We start from the raw sequence: 22,320 nt of genomic DNA on the forward strand, positions 1-22,320 counted from the left end.
ATAGAAGCTTCATTCCATCTCTTTTACTTTTTGACGTACTTACTGTAACACCAGAGACTTACTATGTAGTGAATATGAATGTCTCAGTGGGTTAGACTAGCATAGTTCTGGCAACACCTTGTTGTGGGTTTGATTTCCTTATAGGACTCACAAACTGCATGTACGTGCCACTGTCAATGTCGACAGTCCTGTAAGWTCCTTTAGACAAAAGCATCTGTTAAATGACCATATTAAATKATATCAAAAACAAGTTCTAATATAATATTCATCTGTACTCACCCCTATGTGGAAGGGTCCAGTGAAGTAGTCCAGGTTGGCATGGATGAAGCCTATGTTGGTCAGGCCCAGTTCAGCACTCCTCACCTTCCCCCTAACCAGAGACTCCTCCTTGTTCTCTATCAGGATCACCTACAGTTAACCATACAAGATTACCTCTTACATTTAGCTAATCAACTCTGGTCCTCTGTTGCTCAGTTGGTAGAGCATTGCTCTTGTTACGGCAAAACAAATGGATTCCCGGGACCACCCATACGTAAAAAATGTATGCACGCATGACTAATTCCCTTTGGATAAAAGTGTCTGCTAAATGGCATATTATTTATTTATATATTATTACCTCTTACACTTTGCTAATCTAACGCTACTCTTAGTTGACTCTTACCTCCAAGGTTATGAATAGTTTACTGGACAGCTATAGGCTAAAAGTCTAAGATTTATTTGGGAAAATTCTACAATTCTACAATGTAAAATAATGAAATTTTCCTACTAAGACTGTTATTTGCAAAGACATGAATGAGATACGACGTGCTCGAAAATCAAAAAGTCTCTGGAAAAACACAACACGAATGTGTAACTCCGTATGAATTATGTCAAGCCACCCTAATGAGAGCAAATGGCGAGCTAGTTTCAACTTGGTAGACAAGACAGTTGTTTCAACTTTCAACCTACCTGGCAGTCGGGCAGCGTGTGAGCCAGAACGATCCCGACGTGGCCCTGGAGAAACGCAACACGGRAAAAGACAAGACAAATACATACGGAGGAAAAACAAGGCTCAAAGAGAAGCCGAGCACATCAAAGGGGTTGTGTGATCAGTAGCGGCCTACCGCACTGTCCATTCCAATATTGACCCATTACCCACCCAGTCAGTGCTACTGCTGTGAAGTGTACTGTACACTCCCTTCATCACTCCACTCCGTCTCCCTCCTGTCTGTCTGTCTGTGCATGGAATAACAAGGCTTTTCAAAAGAGAAGAGGGGAAAGAAGACAGAGAAGAAATGCACCCTTTCATCCTGATTTCTGACAGACAGACTAATGAGGACAGACGGACGGAGAGGGATGGAAGGATTTTTTTTATTTTACCGTTATTTTACCAGGTAAGTTGACTGAGAACACATTCTCATTTGCAGCAACGACCTGGGGATAGTTACAGGGGAGAGGAGGGGGATGAATGAGCCAATTGTAAACTGGGATTATTAGGTGACCGTGATGGTTGAGGGCCAGAATTGGGATAGAGAGACGGACCGAAGGACTGACGGACGCACCCCTCCGCTGCAGAAATCCACCACTGTGTCCCCCGGTCGGGCCAGCTCCGTCACCATGGCGACCAGGTTGTTCAGCTGCTGCCGTTTCCTGGCGGCGCGGACGTCAGACATCTTCCCTGCAGAYAGAGATGAAGATTCAGTAAAAAGGAACGTTGTGCTCATGCAATATAATTATAATATATACCATTCATCAGATGCTTTAATATTGGTGTCCCCAGCGGGAATCGAACCCGCGAGCCTTCACAAACTTAAGTAAGTCTCATATAAGTGAAATAAGAAGGTATTGGATGGAATGGTAATATSAACATCTTCATATCTGTACAATACCAGAAGTATTTGCTTAGTTTCTATGTTTGACTGGAAGATGAATCAACATTATCCAGTCACAGTACGGTCAATTCAGGTGGGACATATTTCCTGTTCTCATTCAAACATGTTTGAATTGCTAAATTTCTTCTACCCTTTCTTTCTGTCTTTTCCTTTCAGGAAGGAAAAACTTTTATTACCCAGGAAGATGCTCTCTTTTCTTCATATGAACGCAGAAGTGCCAGAGAGCGTTCCTATTTCATGTGTTCCTGCTTTGAAGTGCACAACATTGTCACACTGTGTTTTACAGGCACAGAGCTATGATGATACAGTACATGCTGTAATCCAGCTACAAGGGCCACTCATCATCATCCCTCATCAACAACAGTTCCTACCGACCGAGTGCAAAACACAATTCAACAGGGTGAAACAAAACAAGCGACAGAGCCAAAATGGAGTGGAAACTTTTCTGCTACTGCAAAGAAACAGAGCCACTTTAGTGGTATGCAGCCTCACAGCATGTACGTTATTAACGCAATACACTATCCCCGTGTTCCTCCTCATCCAACTCCTGTCTCTCGTTGGCGGCGGTGAGCCAAGCGTGGCGTGCGTCTGCGGTACCGTTTCTGGCCCATAAATCTTGAGTGATGATTGCTTCGTTTACCCCGGTGCCATGCTATGATACCCGCTGGAATATCAGAAACACATTAATGGTGGCCTTCCCTTCTCTCCCCAGATCACTGCCGCCTCCGCAAATTGATATACGGGCGAYGCACACACACASAGGCCGGGTGGCGGGCTGAGAGAGAGAGAAGCGTCGACAGTAGCGGCGGGGTACGCCTATATTCTCGTCACGCTAATACAAATAAGGAATTTCACAGCCCTTGCCCTCGCCATTGTTATTTACCTCGCACCGCTTCATATTAAACCGGCTCCCAGGAGTACAAGAGAATGGAAAAAGCAAAGAGAGGAGCACGTCACAAACCATGGGGTGGTATTGACCAGGTAGCAGCAGCAACTTTTCATTTAGACTGAGTTATTCAGTCCCAGTCTGTTCTCGGCTAAATAGCACGGCCATCCTGTGAGGGCTACTCATGAGCGCTTTTTATGCCGTCGGAATTGGACGGAGCGCGCTTTCGAGGGGTCTTAATATGACAATGAAGCCTTGCGGCGATGGATGGCGGCTGAAACAAAACGCCCGAAAACGAATGATAAACCTGGGACGTGACGAGTGGTTACAATGCGAGAGATGAGATGAAGGCAGGGTGAGTGCGCGGGATACGGGAAGTCGCCTGATAGAGCCCCTATAACTAATGACGATCAGGAACGATAAGCTGAATGAAAGTAGATTTTATGAGAGGCCAGAGTACAGAGTACGAACAGAGACGTAGGCTCTGGGGCCTGTTCGGACGGACTTCAACCGACAGAGTGTTCAGATGAACAATAGCATTGTGTAGAAGAGACATCGCCTCTCTGTTATGTAGACATCATGTATAATCTCACAAGACATTTCTATCACACTATTGGTACGGCTTGTGGGGATGGATGAGTGGTGGTAGGAGAGGTCATTTCATGGCTCACCAACAACCGCTGCCACTGTAAACATGGAAATAGTGTTGAGTAAGAGGGCGCCAGCATAGACGGAAGTAGAGAGCGCTATGGTCCAGCAGACAGAGAGCAGTGGACCTGGCGTCTTTCAATCGCTTCTTTATGCCTTCTTCATCTGCGCACGAGAGGAGTGGACAGGTGACGACCAATGGGCCGTAGGGTGAAGTAAGCCGGTAATATGTGCAACCCAGCAATTTCTGCGATTCTTTGCAACCCTGAGCATTTCCACCAGGCGAACCGTTCTCGCGTCAATGATGGTGTGGTAGTGAGAATAAAACGTGAAAAACTTTACAATAGTGGACAAATGTGTATGAAATGCAGTGAGTGTATACTAACGTTAGTTATTACATGTTAGTTTGGCTGAATGAAGTTGTGACCTGTGTCATTTTTGCTTATTTACAGCTGAACTAGCTAAGGGTTTGAGGACACCGCTGCTAAACCACCACACTCTCTTATCTAGAGGAGACTAAACACACGGTGAATCTATTCACCCTGGTTCTGTGCCTGGTTTTTCCCTACACTGTCAGCACGTATCACCGAGATCAAACATTCACACACCAGCAACACACAACCACACACCACACACACACACACACACACACACAACACACACACTACACCACTACCACACTAGCCCGTACAACCGAGAAATCTAATTACAACTAGTCACAACAATTTCTCCTATATCAGGAGGATTATCACCCTATGTTAATCTACCCAATCAAGTGTTAATTAAAACCCTTGACAGGACTATCCATTTCAATCCTCAGCTTGTAAGAAGGCACTACTCCTATCATTACTTAATGACTCTGAACTACAGGTACTCCAGTAGTTCATTGGTGCCCTGGTAGCCTGCAAGTGACTTGGCTAAGGACAGAGGTCCTGTCAATCTGCACTTATTATGGTTATCAGTGCTGGACAAGAGTTAATATATATCACATGTGTCCCAAGTGCGTATCACTCGCACACTGTACTAGGTGTTTAACGCAATGCATGTTCCCAGGGAACTGTTGTGTGTGGTGTGTGTGTGTGTGTGTGGTGTGGTGTAGGGAACTCTCTGTCGCATCACCAGCTCAAGTTTACTAACCCACAGGGGATTACTGCTATCTGTCTACAGGGAGGGGAGGACTTCCGTATGATAACACACAAGATTCCCAGTGTCCGGATGGAGTTTAACAACGGGGGAGTAAGGCTAAGGCGGGTAAGGTAGTAGCGGAGGGTTAAGGTACGCAGGTAAGGTAAGTGGTATGGTAAGGACAGGTAGCGTAAGGTAGGCAGGGTAGTAGTCAGGGCTAAGAATGCAGGTAGGTCAGGTAAGCAGGGTCAAGGTAAGGCAGGGTAAGGGTAAGGTAAGGCAGGGTGGTATGGTAAGCAGGGTAAGGCAGGGTATGTAGCAGGGTTGTAAGGCGGTAAGGTAAGGCATGGGTAAGGTAAGCAGGGTAAGGTAAGGCAAGGTAGGCAGGGGTAAGTAGTAGGTAAGGCAGGGTAGAGGTAGAAGGTATGTAAGGAGTGTAAGGAGGTAAGGTAAGGCAGGGTTGTACTGGTAAGGTAAGCGAAAGTAAGGCAGGGTTTGAAGGGTAAGGCAGGGTCAAGGTAAGGCAGGTATAGTAAGCAGGGGTATGGTAAGGCGGTATGGTAAGGGTAAGGCTAAGGTAGTAAGGTAAGCAGCGGAATTATAGGCAGGTATGGTTAGCAGCGGTAAGGACGGTAATGCAGGGAATGTAAGGTAGGCAGGGTAAGGTAAGGCAGGGTAAGGTAAGGCGGGCGTTAGGTAAGCAGGGTAAGGTATGGTAGGCGCAGGTTTATGGTAAGGCAGGGTTGGTAACGGGTGATAGGTAAGTAAGGTAAGCAGGGTAGTGGTAAGGCAGGTGTAGTAAGGCAGGATGGTAAGCAGGTAGTAGGCAGGTATGGTAAGGCAGGGTATGGTAAGGAGGGATGTAAGGCAGGGTGTGGTAGAGCGGTATGGTAGCATGGTTATGGTAAGCGCAATTGGTTAGCAGGTATGCACAGGAAGATCTCCTGAGTTTGTTTTAGAAGAGGGCCGTAGGGAAGGTGTGAAGTGGGTCATTTCAATCCATCCCACCATCTCAGATTGCACTAAATGGTTTCTGTACTTGAAACAGAAGAGACAATTTGATTTATCTTTCAACAAATAATTTTCAGGAATGCTAATCCTATCAGTTTCTAACTACAGAAATGATTTCAGAACAATTGAGTTGGGTGTTGAAATCGTCTTTCTAGTGCTTTTTGAGGTGGAACGACTCAAGGGCAAAGCGCACACACCCTGGGAAGGGCGAAGCGCCTCAGCCTATTTATACTCTCCAGGACCTCAGGCGTTTCTGGTTTCTTCATCCCTTTGTTGACAGAGGCTTTTGGGTATGCGTGAGCACACCTGAACATGCTGGCTGGTAGTTGGAGACTGCAGAGAAGGGTGTTATATTAATTTATAATGACGGTTGGAACAACATGGCTGCATCCCATTCTCGAAATTTTAAATGGGAGTTTTTATTTAAGGTTTCCGGATCTAATAACCACTAAACACGTCTGCTCGTACTAATTGCGGTTTGCTGGCTGCCTACTTGACTAACAGTGCTAAAATAGCCACTACACCTGTGTTACATGCTCTCTCCCTTGTGCGTGTCTCCCCAAAAAAAACAAGCAATTCCTTATCAGTTAATTCATTCACTCTTTGTCTGATATAGCCTACAGTCTTCAGCCATTAATCCAATCAAGTACTGCTTCTAATAAAATAGAATACAATATTCCTGGTGTTCTGGTTTAGTGTGATTACGCATTGTTGTTTTCCTGTCGTTTTCCCAGCCTGCACCAGGTCATGATTAGTGCACATGCTGGACTGGACTGYAGTMCACCCAGCCAAGACGTCTCCTTTCCCATGAAATGAGCCAAACCCCATCCCACACTCTCCTCCAACTCCCCCCTCTGAAATTAAAGCTAGACATTTCACTCGTTTCTTGTTTTGGCACACGCTCAGGGCCAGGCTGTGCCTCTTACGTCTGCTCTGAAAAATGGGGCAGGATTTGGACACCCAGCTTGACTAAAAGCCTCACAAACTCGCTTTCAAAGTCCGGAAAGCTCATGAATAGGAATGTCTGTTTTAAAGGGTGGCCCCGGCACCGCATCTCATTAAACCCATCGATTGAGATGAWAAATAATACTGGTATAAATCAGCTGTAATAGCAGGTGTGATCTGAGCTACCTGTTTTGTTGCAAAGGATTTACTCATAGCCTAGTCAGAGAAAAACATTGCATTGACACAAAATATGACACAATACTGATTACTGCTACTGCCTTGCAAGGGGAGCTCTGCTAATACTGTGGAAGTATAGGTTTGGTCAGCCAGTACATGTTATATGAAATTCCCATGTACTAACCCCCCTAGCAGACAATAGGAATGTATGCAGGCTTTATGTTGACTACAGATCCAAGCATGCTGCATAACTATGATGATTCATGCTGCTTAAATCTGAATGAGGGCAACCAAAGGTAACGAATACCTGAGGGCTGCATCACGTCAGACTATGTTGCCAAATAAGATTGGGTGTTGGTTGCCAGGTAGGGTTGGCGTTGTCAGGTTGGGTTGGGGTTGCCAGGTTGGGTTGGGGTTGCCAGGTTATTAGGTTGAGGGAACCTCCAAAGTGAAAACATGTCTGGACTGTAAAATACTGTCGTTTCTGGATTCTCTGTCTATGCAAGGTGGTTTAGTAGAAGCCCTAATAATATGGTGGATCTTGAAAACAACGGTAGGTTACTCAACCATCTTCCTTGTAATTCAGGAGGGATTGTGGAGTGAAAGGAGGACAATCTACATATTGATTTATGCACTCCCCCCACAGCTACATTCCTATTTGGTTTAAAATTCAGAGCCAATTTATAAACCAGCCGCAGCAACAACAGTGAAGTATATCATCAACAGMCTGCGACTGTCATCAGGCGAGGRCTCAAAACAAGCCAAAGCCGACACCTGTGTGACAGGTGGACCACATCCCACATTCTACCCCCGACTTCATCTCTATCATTATCATCCATCTTATGGACACAAGCACAGAAGAAAAGACAACGAAAGAAAAACAGACACTTCGGTGACTGCGAAACACAATCTCACGGTCGGAACAGACGTTCTCATTTAGACTCACCGAAGAGGCATTTGTGGCAGGTACGTGCTTTTGGGAAAGAAACAACTGCCTCCATTGTAAACAGAGTGACAGACAGGAGACAGATTATTAAACTAGCGTAAGTCAGTCGTAGTACAGGAGCTAGCCTATAGCTTAGAGCCACTAGCATAAGTCAAAGTTGTAGTACAGGAGCTAGCCTATAGCATAGAGCCACTAGCATAAGTCAAAGTTTTGAAAGTACAGGAGCTAGCCTATAGCTTAGAGCCACTAGCATAAGTCAAAGTTGTAGTACAGGAGCTAGCCTATAGCATAGAGCCACTAGCATAAGTCAAAGTTGAAGTACAGGAGCTAGCCTATAGCCACTAACATAAGTCAAAGCCTAGTACAGGAGCTAGCCTATAGCATAGAGCAATCTGTTGAGCAGAGTGTGTTGTGCAGCCAAAACAACGGTGGAGGAGATAAGGAGGACAAGGGCAGCCAACCAGAAGCCACCGTCGCCGCAACATACTACCCATAAACCCTTTCTCCTCTAGTGGAGCAAGATGGAGGTCATCCAACGGAGAGGAGCGTGGTCACAGTCAGTCACGTATGCTCGGAGGAAGTGGAGACGGATGTGTGTGCATGTGTGTGTGTGGCCACCACAAGAGACAGTGGCCACCCACAGAGATCCACCACTTTGTTTATTGTTGCTGCTGTATGAAATGCAGTCATTCCTCTGTCTTCCTCCCCATTGACTTGACCCTAGATGTCATCTGCTCACATAGTGGGTTGCTAGTACACCTGTTTGGTAAGTGTGATGGGATCTGATTGTGAGTTTCTTCTTGAAAGACGACCCCTGTTGTTTAACCTTACACTGAGTTCTGTCTGCTATGTGAGAGGACTAGCTGAGCAGTAACAGAGTTGCTGGTGGTGTTGGTGTTGTGTGTGTTTGAGAAAGAGAACTTTTTTTTTGCCACAGATCTGTTCTTGGTGGTGATAATGACAACTGGGCAGGCAGCCAGAGAGGACAGCCAGAGTGAGGCCTAGGGATTCTTAGCCTTGGACGGATGCCAGGGGGGGTCACCTTCCCCAGTCGGGTCCGGGGTAGGGCCACCCTGCTGGGGTTAGTAGTCAGGCGAGCCTGGGGATCCACGGGGCCGGCCTCTAGGCTGACACACGACAGGCAGCAGGATCCCTGCTGGCTTTTTTTCCTGGCACAGAGCCTTTATTTCTTCCTTTTCTGATGCCGCAGCGCTGTGACGGGCCTATGAGATGCAGCGGAACTCTGACGGGCCTATCAGATTGATCAGAACATAAACAGTGGGTAGCCTCGCTAGGGGCCCTGTGTTTAGATCTCAGGGATCTGGATGAGTGCTCCCACCACTACCGTCAGAGAGAGGAAGATGCTGGTTCAAAGACAAAACAGACTGGGCTGACTTAAGTATGCATACATAAATAATTTAAGTAGGCTAACAATGCATATAGGCTATATTATTCCTTCTACGTAGCCTATTCGTATTCATCAGCACTGATCACGTCAATGTAAAAACAGGAAGCATGTAGCACAACCATATATAATCGCATAAAAGCAGCATACATCCAAGTAAGCTTTAAATAAACTAAGCATGGGCTATATTCCTTTAATATATTATTTGCAAGCACGAGGCCTAATGATCAAGTCAGTGTTCGACAGGAAGCACACATTATATCCATGAGTAAAATTACACTTTAAAGTTGTTCTATCAAGTTGGCCAAGTGATATTTCAGGGTTTAGAGAGAGGCCTTTAAAACATTTTCAGGCTCAATGCCCTACAACAGATTTTTCACACCACACAACCACTTAAGTCAAGGCTAACAAGCAAAAGAGAGTACTACGCCGACATCAACAGAGGCAGAAAAACTGAAAAGCTCACAGGGGTAMGCTTGGGCGGTATACCGTATATACCGGGGTATTTGGAAAAAGTCTAAACTCTTTGAYGTTTTTCAATACGTGTGAATATTTGTAGCTACTTTCCAAGTTATTACCTGCAGTCAACTTGTGCAATACGTTAGGAGATAAAGCAGATTGTGTTCTTCAATTCACCCGTCACATTATTTTACATTATGAAGCTTACRGTAGTTCCCCAGAACAGTTSAGCCWGTCACGTGTTTGTTTGTAAATAGCACAACGGGAGAAAGCGATAGCATTCTACATCTATCGGCGAGTCTGTTGTGCGGCGCACATGAGGTGATGAAGTTACACTTGTACACAATTCACTACTAAATGATATRTTATAATMGCTTTCTGCCAGAAGTCAMAGAGAGCTCTGGGTGAGTTCTMTACAGCTGCCATTTTTTCRCCTCCATTCTTCTCCCATCTGCTCAATGTACACATGCTGCTCTTCCTTCAGAAAAGCATGCATCACAACTTTGTTCATTTGCACAATTTATCTTGTTCACTTTCACTTGTAATTGTCCACACTCACCGAAAACGACATTCAGTAGTTACTAGCTATGCTTGTATAACTTTATGAGCTGGATTTGCCTGTCTTTGCATTTCGTTTATGTTTGTTTTCACTTTTTTTTGCTCGTTAGCATTTAGCTAACAGCGTCTATGTGATTTCGCAATTAGTTTGTGACAGTTTTGTTAGCATTCTGGTAAAAGAGGCCTAATGGGCTTTCTTGCGTTTTTAGCGCCCCCTTGTGTGCTATGCCGATAATACAGTAAATCCCAGGATGAGAGAAAGACGGTAATATGTGAAAKTCTGGATTCCGCCCAAGCCTTCACAGGGGTAAAGTGGGGACTGCTTCATCCAAAATCGAGGATGAAGAATTCAACGAGCCGGGGTGAGGCCTTGCATTGATTTCCTGCCTGTTAGCGACACACGTGGCGTAGCCATTAAGATGGAGTTTCGATCGCCTTGTAAAAAAGCCACATTCGCAAACGCAGTGATGGAAATAACAGACTGCTCATAAAAGACGTACAGGAACAGCATGCATGTAATCCAACAGTTAAAACAAACCTCGACTTGCTCCTAAAAGGCATTGGCCAATTGTGGCCTCAGTCCAGGAGAAATATCAGGGTGGATATCAGAGTGTTTGTGAGAGACCGTTGCGAATTTGTCACGATAATTGCTGAGCGAAAACCCTGAGAAGGGTAGAGATAATCCATTTAAGAACGGTCGAGTCAAAAACTGAAATAGCCAAGCCAAGGCTTGTTTCGTTGTATATTCACAACTAGTAGCTCGACCAATGTCTTTGTGCAACAGGTGTGCTTGTCTTCCAAACACCGTGTTGCAGGCCCATGCTCAAATCTACAATGATACAAAATAAATTACTTTACATCTATTAAACATCCAGAGCTGAAGCAAGCAAGAGCCTCCTTGAAAGATGCAGAGAAAAAAAATCTCACAATACAAAGCCTGCTGGAGGAAGTTTGATAATGACCTATGCTATCCAAGGAGCAGAAGCTTTACGAACAGTCACAATGATTCTGTGAATTGTGTGGAAAACAAGCTTGAGCACAACTATCGCTGACAGAATAGTCACTGCCTGCTAGATTTCTTTAGCCTACACGCTATGACAAAACATTCTCCATAAAACCCTGTTCCCACACCAGTATAAAGTCAACCAAGTTTAGGTCTAATTATGTAATACAAACTTAAAATTACACCCAAATTATCTCCATTCATTGTAATTCAAGATCCCCCCCTACATTTCGAAGCAGCCAGCCAGGCATATTTCCTTGTTTGTTTAGCTTGGGTGTGATGGCGCAGAAGCCGCATGGGCTTGCTGCCTCTAGAAATAATAACCGTAGCTGAGCAGAGACAGATAAAGACTTGTTAAAGAGAGTTGCACTGTTTTTAAAAGACACCTTCAACATCCCCGTTATATGACAAGTCCCTGACAGACGCCCAATGTTTCCTTTAATGGACGCCACAATATCTAGTTGGCAGCTACTGATTATTACCTTGGCCTTCCCACAAAACTCTTCCCTCTCTCTACTCCTCAGCCATTTGAGATTTGAAATGGCTTGCTTAGTGAATATTGATGTGTATTATTGATGTGTATATTGTATATTGATGTGTATGCAGGACTCACCTGAGAAAGAGGCCTTGGTCTCAGCATAACTGCATGTCGAAATAAAGGTTAAATAAATTGTGTTGGCACGGTAAAAAAGCTACCCATGGGAGCGAAGACTCTCACTTACTTACAACCATATGGTCGTCACTAGGAGAATCTATGAACCAAGAAGACAAAAATAAAAACTAACTCGGTCAATCTCGAGGGTGTGTTGACGGCAATCTACGGCGGCGAGGAAGTACGTTTTCACAGCACTCCTCTGGGAAAGTGTGATGTTTTAACCAGAATCACAGACATTCTGAAAGCACTACACTACGAGGGACACCATAATGGGTAGTGGTAATACAGTCCAGTAGATATTGTAGATGTGGAAATCTGACTACGGACAGTCACAAACCCACAGATCGTAGCACAGCAATCAATAGTCGTGCAGAWCMACGTTTTCACAGCATTCCTCTGGGAAAGTGAGATGTTTTAACAAGAATTACAGACMTAAATTCCCAGAAACCCCTAGTCTGAGGKACACCATAATGGGTGTTGTGGTGATTCAGTACATACTGTAGATACATGCTGAAGATAGATACTGTARCAATGGGAAGTCCACTATGGGAAGCCACAAACCCACAGACCTTAACTGCACCTGAGCTTCTGAGGCATGTGAAACTGCTTAACGCCAACCAATAAATAACAATGTAAGTATCAGCTATGATTTAGCTAACGGGTAAAGACCCTGTTAACTGTTGTACTGGTTTCGAGAACCACACATTTACACTCTTAAACATGGATGAGCACAGTCAGAGAAAAGATGATCATTCCTGCTCGGAAAAGCTAAAACTGTTGACAAGTTGGTCATCAGGAAACTGGTTTTCCTGCTCTGCAGCTACTGCTTTCACCTTCAGATGAAACCGTTCAGTAAGTAGTAGGATGAGAAAGTAGTCTATGGTTGACAAGAAAAAACAAAAAGGTAAATGAAGTAAAGAACAACACGGGGAAATAACTTTCCACCACGCATCGCTCAACAGCTTTGGAATGTCTGTCAAAACATACACGGTTTAGTTCAGCTTTGGCCAATGGCACCGTTAAAAATAAACATTTTTACAATCTACACAAGTGTAGGAAAACAGATCCTCTGTGTCCCTGACTGTGTAGGGTGGCAAACAATATTTGGGAATCACAAATGTCTTGTTAAAACACAAGAAAATGTCAAAATCTTGTGACATACAATTAAAATATGGAAAACGTGATTGCACTTAAACATTCATTGATATCGCTTCTTCATGAGCAAGATTACAAAAGACTAAAGGATAACAAGACTGGATTGAAGGGCGAGTTGAGAAATCGAAGATATGCTCTTGAGATGAGACGTCAAAATAATAAAATAAAACAATTATTTACACCATCCCATCTGTTCCAAACAACACTCTCACTAACGCTAATCATCCAAAACTGAAATGAGCTGCTGGCTAAATCTGGAACAATGTATATTTTCTCAAGTTTACTGAGGCTGTTTTTGTTTGTTACATTGTCTCCTGCTCAATTCAACTCTATAAATAAACTCAATAGATAAAACTCATTAAATAAAACCCTTCATCCCATCAATGGCCACCCAAACCTGGGAAAGACGTCTCATTACCCACAGATCCTGTCAGCTTTACTACAGTAACCCCAGTGTGTTTTGTTTGGGGTACATTCATCCTTTAGTCATCTTTGGCTCTGTTCTTCATCGCCCTAGATGTCAGTCAATGAGTAAGTGGCACGACGCTGCAGTCTTCATAGAGACCATGTCATTGTCTTTTGGCCAGTAACCTTTGGGAAATTCCCGAAAACCCCAGGCAGCCGGTGAGGCTGTGCTGAGCTAAGCTCAACCCCAGGATCAGAGAAGGCTGGCTGGGCTCCAGACCCTGTCCTCCTCCCCTCCCTCCGCTGGCTGGTTCTCAGACGGGAAAGGCCATGGCAGGGCTGCTAGATCCAGAGCCCCTCTGCTTGGAGAGATAAAGGGATTCTTGCCACCGCGGTCATTAAACCACCCATCAGGAGGAGACATGGTTGCCCAAAGTCAAAGACAGACAAACGGAGTGAGCTTTAGGAAGAAAAAGTTGCTCAGGCCTGGCTCTCTCCATCTCTCCCCTCTGTCCCTGAAGTCTGGTGGGGGTCACTCTGGCAGGCCTCTTCTATTCTACCTCCCGTCATGCTCTCTCCCTCTCTTTGCTCTCCCTCTCTCTGCCTGAATTCATTAGTCCTTTAGCACCCACATTTGATACCAGGGAATGAGCCACTTTGTCTGGATATTTCGACCCCGAACTTTTTTTATCGCCCCGTGTTTTAATTTATGAGGAACCTACATTTCCAAATGTCTCGGGGACGTCTGAATATAATTTGTTTTTAAGGCAAGCCAGCCGGGGATAATGGCCGATTGGTCACAAATGCTACATGGTGCCCTTTCAATAATTATAGAAGGGGATTTGGATGAATCAGTATTCCATTACAATGTGTCGCCAGCATACAAAAGAGGAGAACTTTAAAAGGAAACGGCATTACTCAGTTTTCTTCTTGCACCTCCTCCAWCCATAAATGAGTTGCCATCTTTCTCAACTGGTTTCTGTTGGAAACAAAATGGCTGCCAACATTAATTCTCAGTGCAACAGAAGGAAACCAGCCAACTTCCTGAAAAGGAAGTTCCTTAGTTAGAGAATGTTCTATCCAAACTGAAGCTGTGTAGCCAATCACCTTTCACGCCTGTTGCTGTTATGGAGACGAAGGCTCTAGTAGCTCCATGGAGAAGTGACATCTGTTTGTTTTCAGATCCACTGAGCCGCATGCAGATGTAGACCTGTTTCACACTCCTAGACCAAACCAACAGGTATCCATTTACACACACACACACACACACACACACACACACCTTGTGACAACACACCCCTATCGGTGCCTCGTCGGGACAGCAGTGTGGAGGCGTGAAGGAAGACCAAACTCTTTAAGGGGAAGTGAAGGTGTGGATATAACACACACCTCAGACATGAATGAGAGAACATCCACACACAGCCTATTGTTCTAGCCTCTTTACTGTGCCGAGTATGGGGGCGCCAGCAACCCCTCAACCGCAAAAACCCATCTAACCACGTTTTTGAAACCGTAAAACACATGTCATAGAGCCTTTGCAATTTAGCACCACGTCTGTTTGAACCCAAGACATTCAACACCTGTTGCATTGTTCTTCTTGCCCTTCTGTTTGATCCCAAGACATTCAACACACTTCACCTGTTGCATTGTTCTTCTTGCCCTTCTGTTTGAACCCAAGACATTCAACACACATCACCTGACATCACATTGTTTGAACCCAATACATTTTTTAAATGTAACCTTTATTTAACTAGGCAAGTCAGTTAAGAACAAATTCTTATTTACAATGGACGGCCTACCCCGGCCGACGCTGGGCCAATTGTGCACCGCCCTATGGGACTCCCAATCACAGCCGGATGTGATGCAGCCTGGATTCGAACCAGGGACTGCAATGACGCCTCTTGCACTGAGATGCAGTGTCTTAGACCACTGCGCCACTCGGGAGCCCACACATCACCTGTTGCMTTGTTCTTCTTGCCCGTCTATGCGATTCACAATAACAACGCTGTAAGTTTAACCCTGTTAAATAATGTGWGGAATGCTAGAGACGATACCAGTTTGTGGAGGGGTGAGAGATGAACGGAGTGAGAGAAGTCGCTCCGACACTGCTGACGCCAGTTAGGAGGGGAGAGCAAGCACAGCATCGAGACAAGGAGTAATAATACAGAGTGGTTGGCGCAGTGTGTCAGAACAACGTATGTGGGCTGCTAGAGAGGAGGGAATGGAGAGAGAGGAGAGAGATGGAGGTAGAAGAGGTAGAGAGCAAGAGAAGAGAGAGAGGAGAGAGAGAGAGTGATAGGGAGAGAGCGAGGGTAGAGAGAGAAGAGAGAGAGGTAAGAGGGGTAGAGAGAGAGTAGAGAGCAAGAGAGAGAGGGGAGAGAGGAGTGATTAGGGAGAGAGCGAAGGGTAGAGAGAGAGAGAGAGAGAGAGAGAGTAAGAGGGGTAGAGAGAGAGAGAGAGAGCAGAGAGAGAGAGAGAGGGGTTAGAAGAGAGAGGGGGTTGAGAGAGGAGAGAGAGCGGAGGGGTAGAGGAGAGAGAGAGAAGGGAGAGAGAGTGGGAGAGAGGGGATAGGAGGAGGGGTGGGTAGAGAGAGATTGACAAGAGGAGACAGAAAACATGCTCCCTCACTCTTTTTCACTTCTCTCGCTTTCACACACATACACACACTTTCTTGCTGCAGTGTGCCATACTGTGAACCTGCTGAACTCACACAAACCCTCCTGCTGGTTCTGTGACATAAAATATTGTAAGTAACAATAAATAAAGGTAAACTGTTGCTACAGTTACCAAGGGATAAGAGTCTTAAACAACGGCATTTCTTGATGAATCAGCTTTACCTCAAACAGGCGGCCTCCAGTAGTACTCTTTTGTGTTGGCATTAGGCCTCCCACAGACACGTAGGCCTACTCAAGCTTGCATTGGGATTCCACTAGGGATGGAATCCTGACAACTGCCTGGCTTGAGTTGGGCCTTGGAGAAATGTCCACAGACTGGTGGCATTTATTTTCCATACCATCTCATTTATGTCTCTGGTGTCCAGTTTGAAGGAAGTTGAAGCTAGCCTGTGCCGGTAAACTTCCAGTCATTTTGCTAACGCAAGTTAGCAATGCCTTGCAAAACATCCTTCAAACTGCACGCAGACATAAAAATTTATCTTTTAAGTTCATCGAAGTCTGGTAAGCAAAAAAGGCTTAATTTCCCAAATCTCACACTATCCCTTTAAAGCTACAGCACCAGTCGAAAGTTTGGACACACCTACTCATTCAAGGGTTTTCCTTTATTTTTTTTTACTATTTTCTACATTGTAGAATAATAGTGACAACATCAAAACTATGAAATAACACATATGGAATCATGTAGTAACCAAAAAAAGTAAGTGTTAAACAAATCAGAATATATTTTAGATTATTCAAAGTGGCCATCTTTTTCCTTGATGAAGCTTTGACATTTGAAAATTCTCTCAACCAGCTTCATGGGGAATGCTTTTCCAACCGTGTGTTGAAGAGTTCCCACAATGCTGAGCACACGTTTTTCCTTCACTCTGCGGTCCAACTCATCCCAAACCATCTCAATTGGGTTGAGGTTGGGTGATTGGGAGGCAGGTCATCTGATGTAGCACTCCATCACTCTTTTCTTGGTCAAATAGCCCTTACACAGCCTGGAGGTGTGTTGGGTCATTGTCCTGTTGAAAAACAAATGATAGTCCCACTAAGCGCAAACCAGATGGGATGGCGTATCGCCTGCAGAAATGCTGTGGCTAGCCATGCTGATTAAGTGTGCCTTAAATTCTAAATAAATCACTGACAGTGTCACCAAACAAAGCACCCCCACACCATCACACCTCTCCTCCATGCTTCACGGTGGGAACACACATGCGGAGATCATCCGTTCTCGTACTCGAGTCTCAAAGATGCAGCGGTTGGAACCAAAAACAAAATTTGCCATCGGGAGATTTCCACGGTCTAATGTCCATCGCTTGTGTCTCTTGGCCCAAGCAAGTCTCTTCTTCTCATTGGTGTCCTTTAGCAGTGTTTCTTTGCTGCAATTTGACCATGAAGGCCAGATTCATGCAGTCTCCTCTGAACAGTTGATGTTGAGATGTGTCTGTTACTTGAACTCTGTGAAGCATTTATTTGGCTGAATCTGAGGTTCAGTTAACTCTAATGAACTTCTCCTCTGCAGCAGAGGTAAATCTGGGTCTTCCTTTCCTGTGGCGGTTTTAAATGACAGCCAGTTTCATCATAGCGCTTGATGGCTTTTGCGACTGCACTTTAGAAACTTTGACATTTTTTCATATTGACTGACCTTCATGTCTTAAAGTAATGGACTGTCATTTAACTTTGCTTATTTTAGCGGTTCCTGCATAATATGGACTTGTCTTTTACCAAATAGGGTTCTTCTGTATACCATCCCTACCTTGTCACAACACAACTGATTGGTCATTAAGAAAGAAAGAAATTCCACAAATTTAACTTTTAACAAGGCACACCTGTTAATTGAAATGCATTCCAGGTGACTACCTCATGAAGCTGGTTGAGAGAATGCAAGAGTGTGCAAAGCTGTCATCAAGGCAAAGGGTGGCTACTTTGAAGAATCTCAAATATTCCTATATTTTTGATTTGTTTTACACTTTTTTGGTTACTACATGATTCCACGTGTTATTTCATAGTTTTGATGTCGTCACTATTATTCACAAAGTAGAAAATAGTCATAATAAAGAAAACCCTTGAATGAGTAGGTGTGTCCAAACTTTTGACTGGTACTGTATTTGCTGGATGTAAACCAGCTTGATGCTTTTATTGTCTGGTGGCTATAAGATGCAGAATGATCAGACAGTGTCAATGATATTCATGACATATAATCAAGGAAGTAGAGACAGCAGGAAAAAGTACTTTTGTAAAGTCTAAATAAATGCAGATTTTCAGAATGAGACACTTTGGTTGGTATGTGTTTTTTCAGACGACACTGCTTGCAAATAGGTTTGCAGGGAACTCGACTGTTTCGCACATTTTTATTTTGATCGTAGTCTGAGGAGGATAATCAGGAGCTCATCATCTCACTTCTCCAGACACAGTGGGCCTCGATTGGCGCGAAACGTAGGCGGACCGAAATTGGATCCTTGAAGTGTGAATGTGAGCAATGAAATTATTTACTTTTCACTAAACAATTAATGTTGTCACAGACCGGCACAAAGTATTTTTTTTCCATTAGTCCACTGTTGATACAGTCCCAAAATGTTTTACATGTCAGCAGTTTCAAGGTTTGGAGTTCAGAAGCAGAAGTAGTTCACCGGCCACTCTCATGCATGATGATCATCTGAAATAAATACCAAAAGAATAGTGTATTTCCCCTTTAAATAAGAGAACTTTATCGATTGTCTGTTTCACTACTACTACTGTACAATGCTATTGATGTGTATCATGGAAATTTGTACAATGAGCACAAATTATACAAACATACTCAAAGCCTCTCTTATGTTCATTTAGAATCCTCTGTTGGGTGAAGAATCGTCTGCTTTGAAAGCACAACAGACAGACACGAACGAATGAAAGAGATGAGGAAGGGGTCTTTTTGGGTTAATGCCTCTGAGTCACTCACTCAGAGTCGCAGCGGGTGTCCAGACAACCTTGGAGAATTCTTAATCAAGCAAATAAATGGTTATGTGAGCTAGGAATTATGGTAGAGAGAGCCGGAGGTGACCACAACAGAGAAGACCTATAGTTATGGAGCTGAGCCACCATGCATTTATAAAAATAAAGTTGAGTCACTGTGGGGCACCCACTGGTACCCCCATTAAAATAGGAGGTTGATTGTCATGATGAGAACAAGTGACAGGTCTTAAAAAGGGGAGAAAGAGGTCTTGGCGGAGGAAAGGCAGCACCCTTCTGTGTGACCTTCTGTAATGAGCAGAATGACAGCATTTATTCAACGTTCTGAACACACATTATAATTATCCCTGTAGAATCTGTTTTTTATTTTGTTATTTATTTTCACCCTTTTATTTAACCAGGTAGAGCTAGTTGACAGGTGTCTCATTTCAACTGCGACCTGGCCAAGATAAAGGATAGCAGTGTGAAACAGACAACACAGAGTTACACATTTGGAGTAAACATAAAACAAGTCAATAACATGGTAAGGAAAAAAAGAGAATTCTATATTACAATTGTGTGCAAGGCATGAGGTAGGCAATAAATCGAATATTTACAATTTGCAGATTAACACTGGAGTGATAATCATCAGATGATCATGGCAAGAAGAGATTTTACTGTGTGCAAAAGAGCAGAAAAGTAAATAAATAAAAGCAGTATGGGCGGTGAGGTAGGTTAAATTGGCGTGGGTAGTTTTACAGATGGGACTATGTCAGCTGCAGCGATCGGGTTAGCTGCTCGTGATAGCAGATTTTTAAGGTTTTGAGGGATTATAAGTCTCCAATTCAGAGATTTTTGCAATTCGTTCAGTCGCAGGCAGCAGAGAACTGAAGAAGGCGTCCAAATGAGGGGTTTTCGGCTTTAAGGGATGATCAGTGAGATACCCTGCTGGCGCGCGTGCTGCGGGTGGTGTAGCCATCGTGACCATGTGAACTGACGCATTAAGGCGGGCACTTTACCTAGCATAGCCTTTGTAGATACCTTGGAGCCAGTGGGTCTGACGACGAACATCGTAGCGAGGGCAACCGACTAGGGCATACAGGTCGCAGTGGTGGGTCGTATAGGTGCTTTAGTAACAAAAACGAATGGCCACTGTGATAAACTGCATCCATTTGCTGAGTAGAGTGTTGGAAGCTATTAGATTGGACATCGGGCCGAAAAATCGAGGATCGGTTATAGGATAGCAGTTTTACTAGGGTAAGTTTGGCGCGGCTGTTGAGTGAGAGGCTTTGTTAGGCGGAATAGAAAGCCGAAATTCTTCTTTGATTTTGGATTGGAGATGTTTTGATATGAGTCTGGAAGGAGAGTTTGAGTCTAGCCAGACACCTAGCGGTACTTATAGAGTCCACATATTCGTTAGTCGGAACCGTCCAGGGGGTGGTGATGCTAGCGGGCCGTTGCGGGGCAGCAAGCGAACGGTTGAAAAGCATGCAATTTGGTTTTACCTTAGCGCTTAAGAGCAGTTGGGAGGCCACGTAAGGGAGTGTTGTTATGGCAATTGAAGCTCGTTTGAGTTAGATAGCACAGTGTCTCAAGGAAGGGCCGGAAGTATATTTAGGAACAATGGTGGTGTCTGCGTCAGTAGGTGGATCAGGAATCGGCCCGGCAGCTAAGAGCAACATCATTGATGTATACAGAGAAAAGATGTCTCGGCCACGAGAATGAACCCTGTGGTACCCCATAGAGACTTGCCAGAGACCGGACAACTATGCCCTCCGATTTGACACACTGAAACTCTGTCTGCCAAGAGTTTGGTGAACCAGGAAGGCAGTCATCAGAAAAAACCGAGCGCTACTGAGTCTGCCGATAAGAATATGGTGATGACAGAGTCGAAAGCCTTTGGCCGGTCGATGATAGACGGCTTGCACAGTAATGTCTTTTTATCTGATGGCAGTTATGATATCGTTTAGTACCTTGAGCGTGGCTGAGGTGCACCCTACCGGCCGGGAAACCGGATTTGGCACAGCGGAGAAGGTACGGTGGGATTCGAGATGGTCATTTGATTCTGTTTTTGTTGACTTTTGGCTTTCGAAGACTTAAGATAGGCAGGGCAGGATGCGACCCTATAGGTCGTGTAACAGTTGGGTCCAGGGTGTCTCCCCTTTGAAGAGGGGGATGACCGCTGGCAGGCTTTTCAATCCTGGGGATCTCAGATGATACGAAGGAGAGCTTTGAACAGGCTTGGTGATGGGCGGTCGACAATGGCGGCGGACAGTTTCGAGAAATTAGGGGGTCCAGATGTTCAAGCCCAGCTGATTTGTAGGGTCCAGCGTTTCAGCTCTTTCAGAACATCTGCTATCTGGATTTGGGAAAGGAGAAGCTGGGGAGGTGGGCCGAGTTAGCAGCGGGGGGCGGGGCTGTTGGCCAAGGTTGCGAGTCAGCCAGGAGGAAGGCATGGCCAGCCATTCGAGAAATTAGCTTTGTTTGAAGTCTTCGATTATCACGGATTATCTGGTGGAACGTGGTGACCGTGTTACCTAGCCTTCAGTGCAGTGGCAGCTGGTGAAGAGGTGCTCTGTTTCTCCATGGACTTTTACAGGTATCCCCAGAACTTTTTGAGTTAGAGCTACAGGGATTTGCCAAATTTCGCTTAAAGCTGGCCTTTGCTTTCCTGACTGACTGCGCTGTATTGGTTCCTGACTTCCCTGAACAGTTCCATATCGCCGAACTTTTGGGCATAGACTTCGCATGCTATTGCAGGTTCGCCCAACAGGATTTTTTGTGCCTGGTCGAGGGCCAGTTCAGGTCTTGGAGTGAACCAAGGGCTATACTGTCTGTCTCATTTTTTGAACGGAGCATGCCGGTCTTAATATGGTTGAGGAAGTAACATTTAAAGAATGACCAGGCATCCTCAAACTGACGGGCATGAGTCAATATCCTTCCAGGGTACCCGGGCCAGGTCGAATTAGAAAGGCCTGCTCGCAGAAGTGTTTTAGGAGCGTGTTGACAGTGATGAGGGGTGGTCGTTTGACCGCGGACCGTGCGCGGATACAGAGCGCAATGATGCAGTGTGATCGCTGAGATCTTGATGAAGACAAGCAGGGTGTATTTGCGAGGGCGGTTGGTCAGGGAAATGTCTATTAGGTGCCCATGTTTACGCGATTTAAGGGTTGTTACTCTGGTGGGTTTCCTTGATGATTTTGCTGTGAGATGGAGGGCATCAAGCTTGGATGTAGGACCTGCCGGAGTGTGTTAAGCATTATCCCCAGTTTAGGTCACCTCCTTAAACAGAACAAACTCTGAAGCTAGATGGGGAGCGATTCAATTTCACAGATGGTGTACCAGGCAACAGCTGGGAGCTGAGGGGGTCTGTAGCAGGCCTGGCAACATGAGAGACTTATTTCTGGAGAGATTAATTTTTTAAAATTTAGAAGTTCGAACTGTTTGGGCTAGACCTGGAAAGTATGACAGAAACTTTGCAGG

General features: G+C 44.8%; 1 protein-coding gene across 1 annotated transcript in view; it reads right to left on the minus strand.

The window, feature by feature from the left end:
• Window positions 1-225: 225 nt before the first annotated feature.
• Window positions 226-22,320, minus strand: part of gstcd (glutathione S-transferase, C-terminal domain containing) — a 44,239-nt gene continuing 22,144 nt past the window's right edge. The window contains 3 exon segments of the mRNA XM_070441535.1: window positions 226-408; window positions 949-993; window positions 1,542-1,657. Of these exon segments, the coding sequence (XP_070297636.1) occupies window positions 241-408; window positions 949-993; window positions 1,542-1,657 (329 nt within the window). The 3' untranslated portion in view covers window positions 226-240.

Source organism: Salvelinus sp. IW2-2015, unplaced genomic scaffold (genome assembly GCF_002910315.2).
Source record: "Salvelinus sp. IW2-2015 unplaced genomic scaffold, ASM291031v2 Un_scaffold4204, whole genome shotgun sequence".
In the NCBI taxonomy this organism is placed as follows: Eukaryota; Metazoa; Chordata; class Actinopteri; order Salmoniformes; family Salmonidae; genus Salvelinus; species Salvelinus sp. IW2-2015.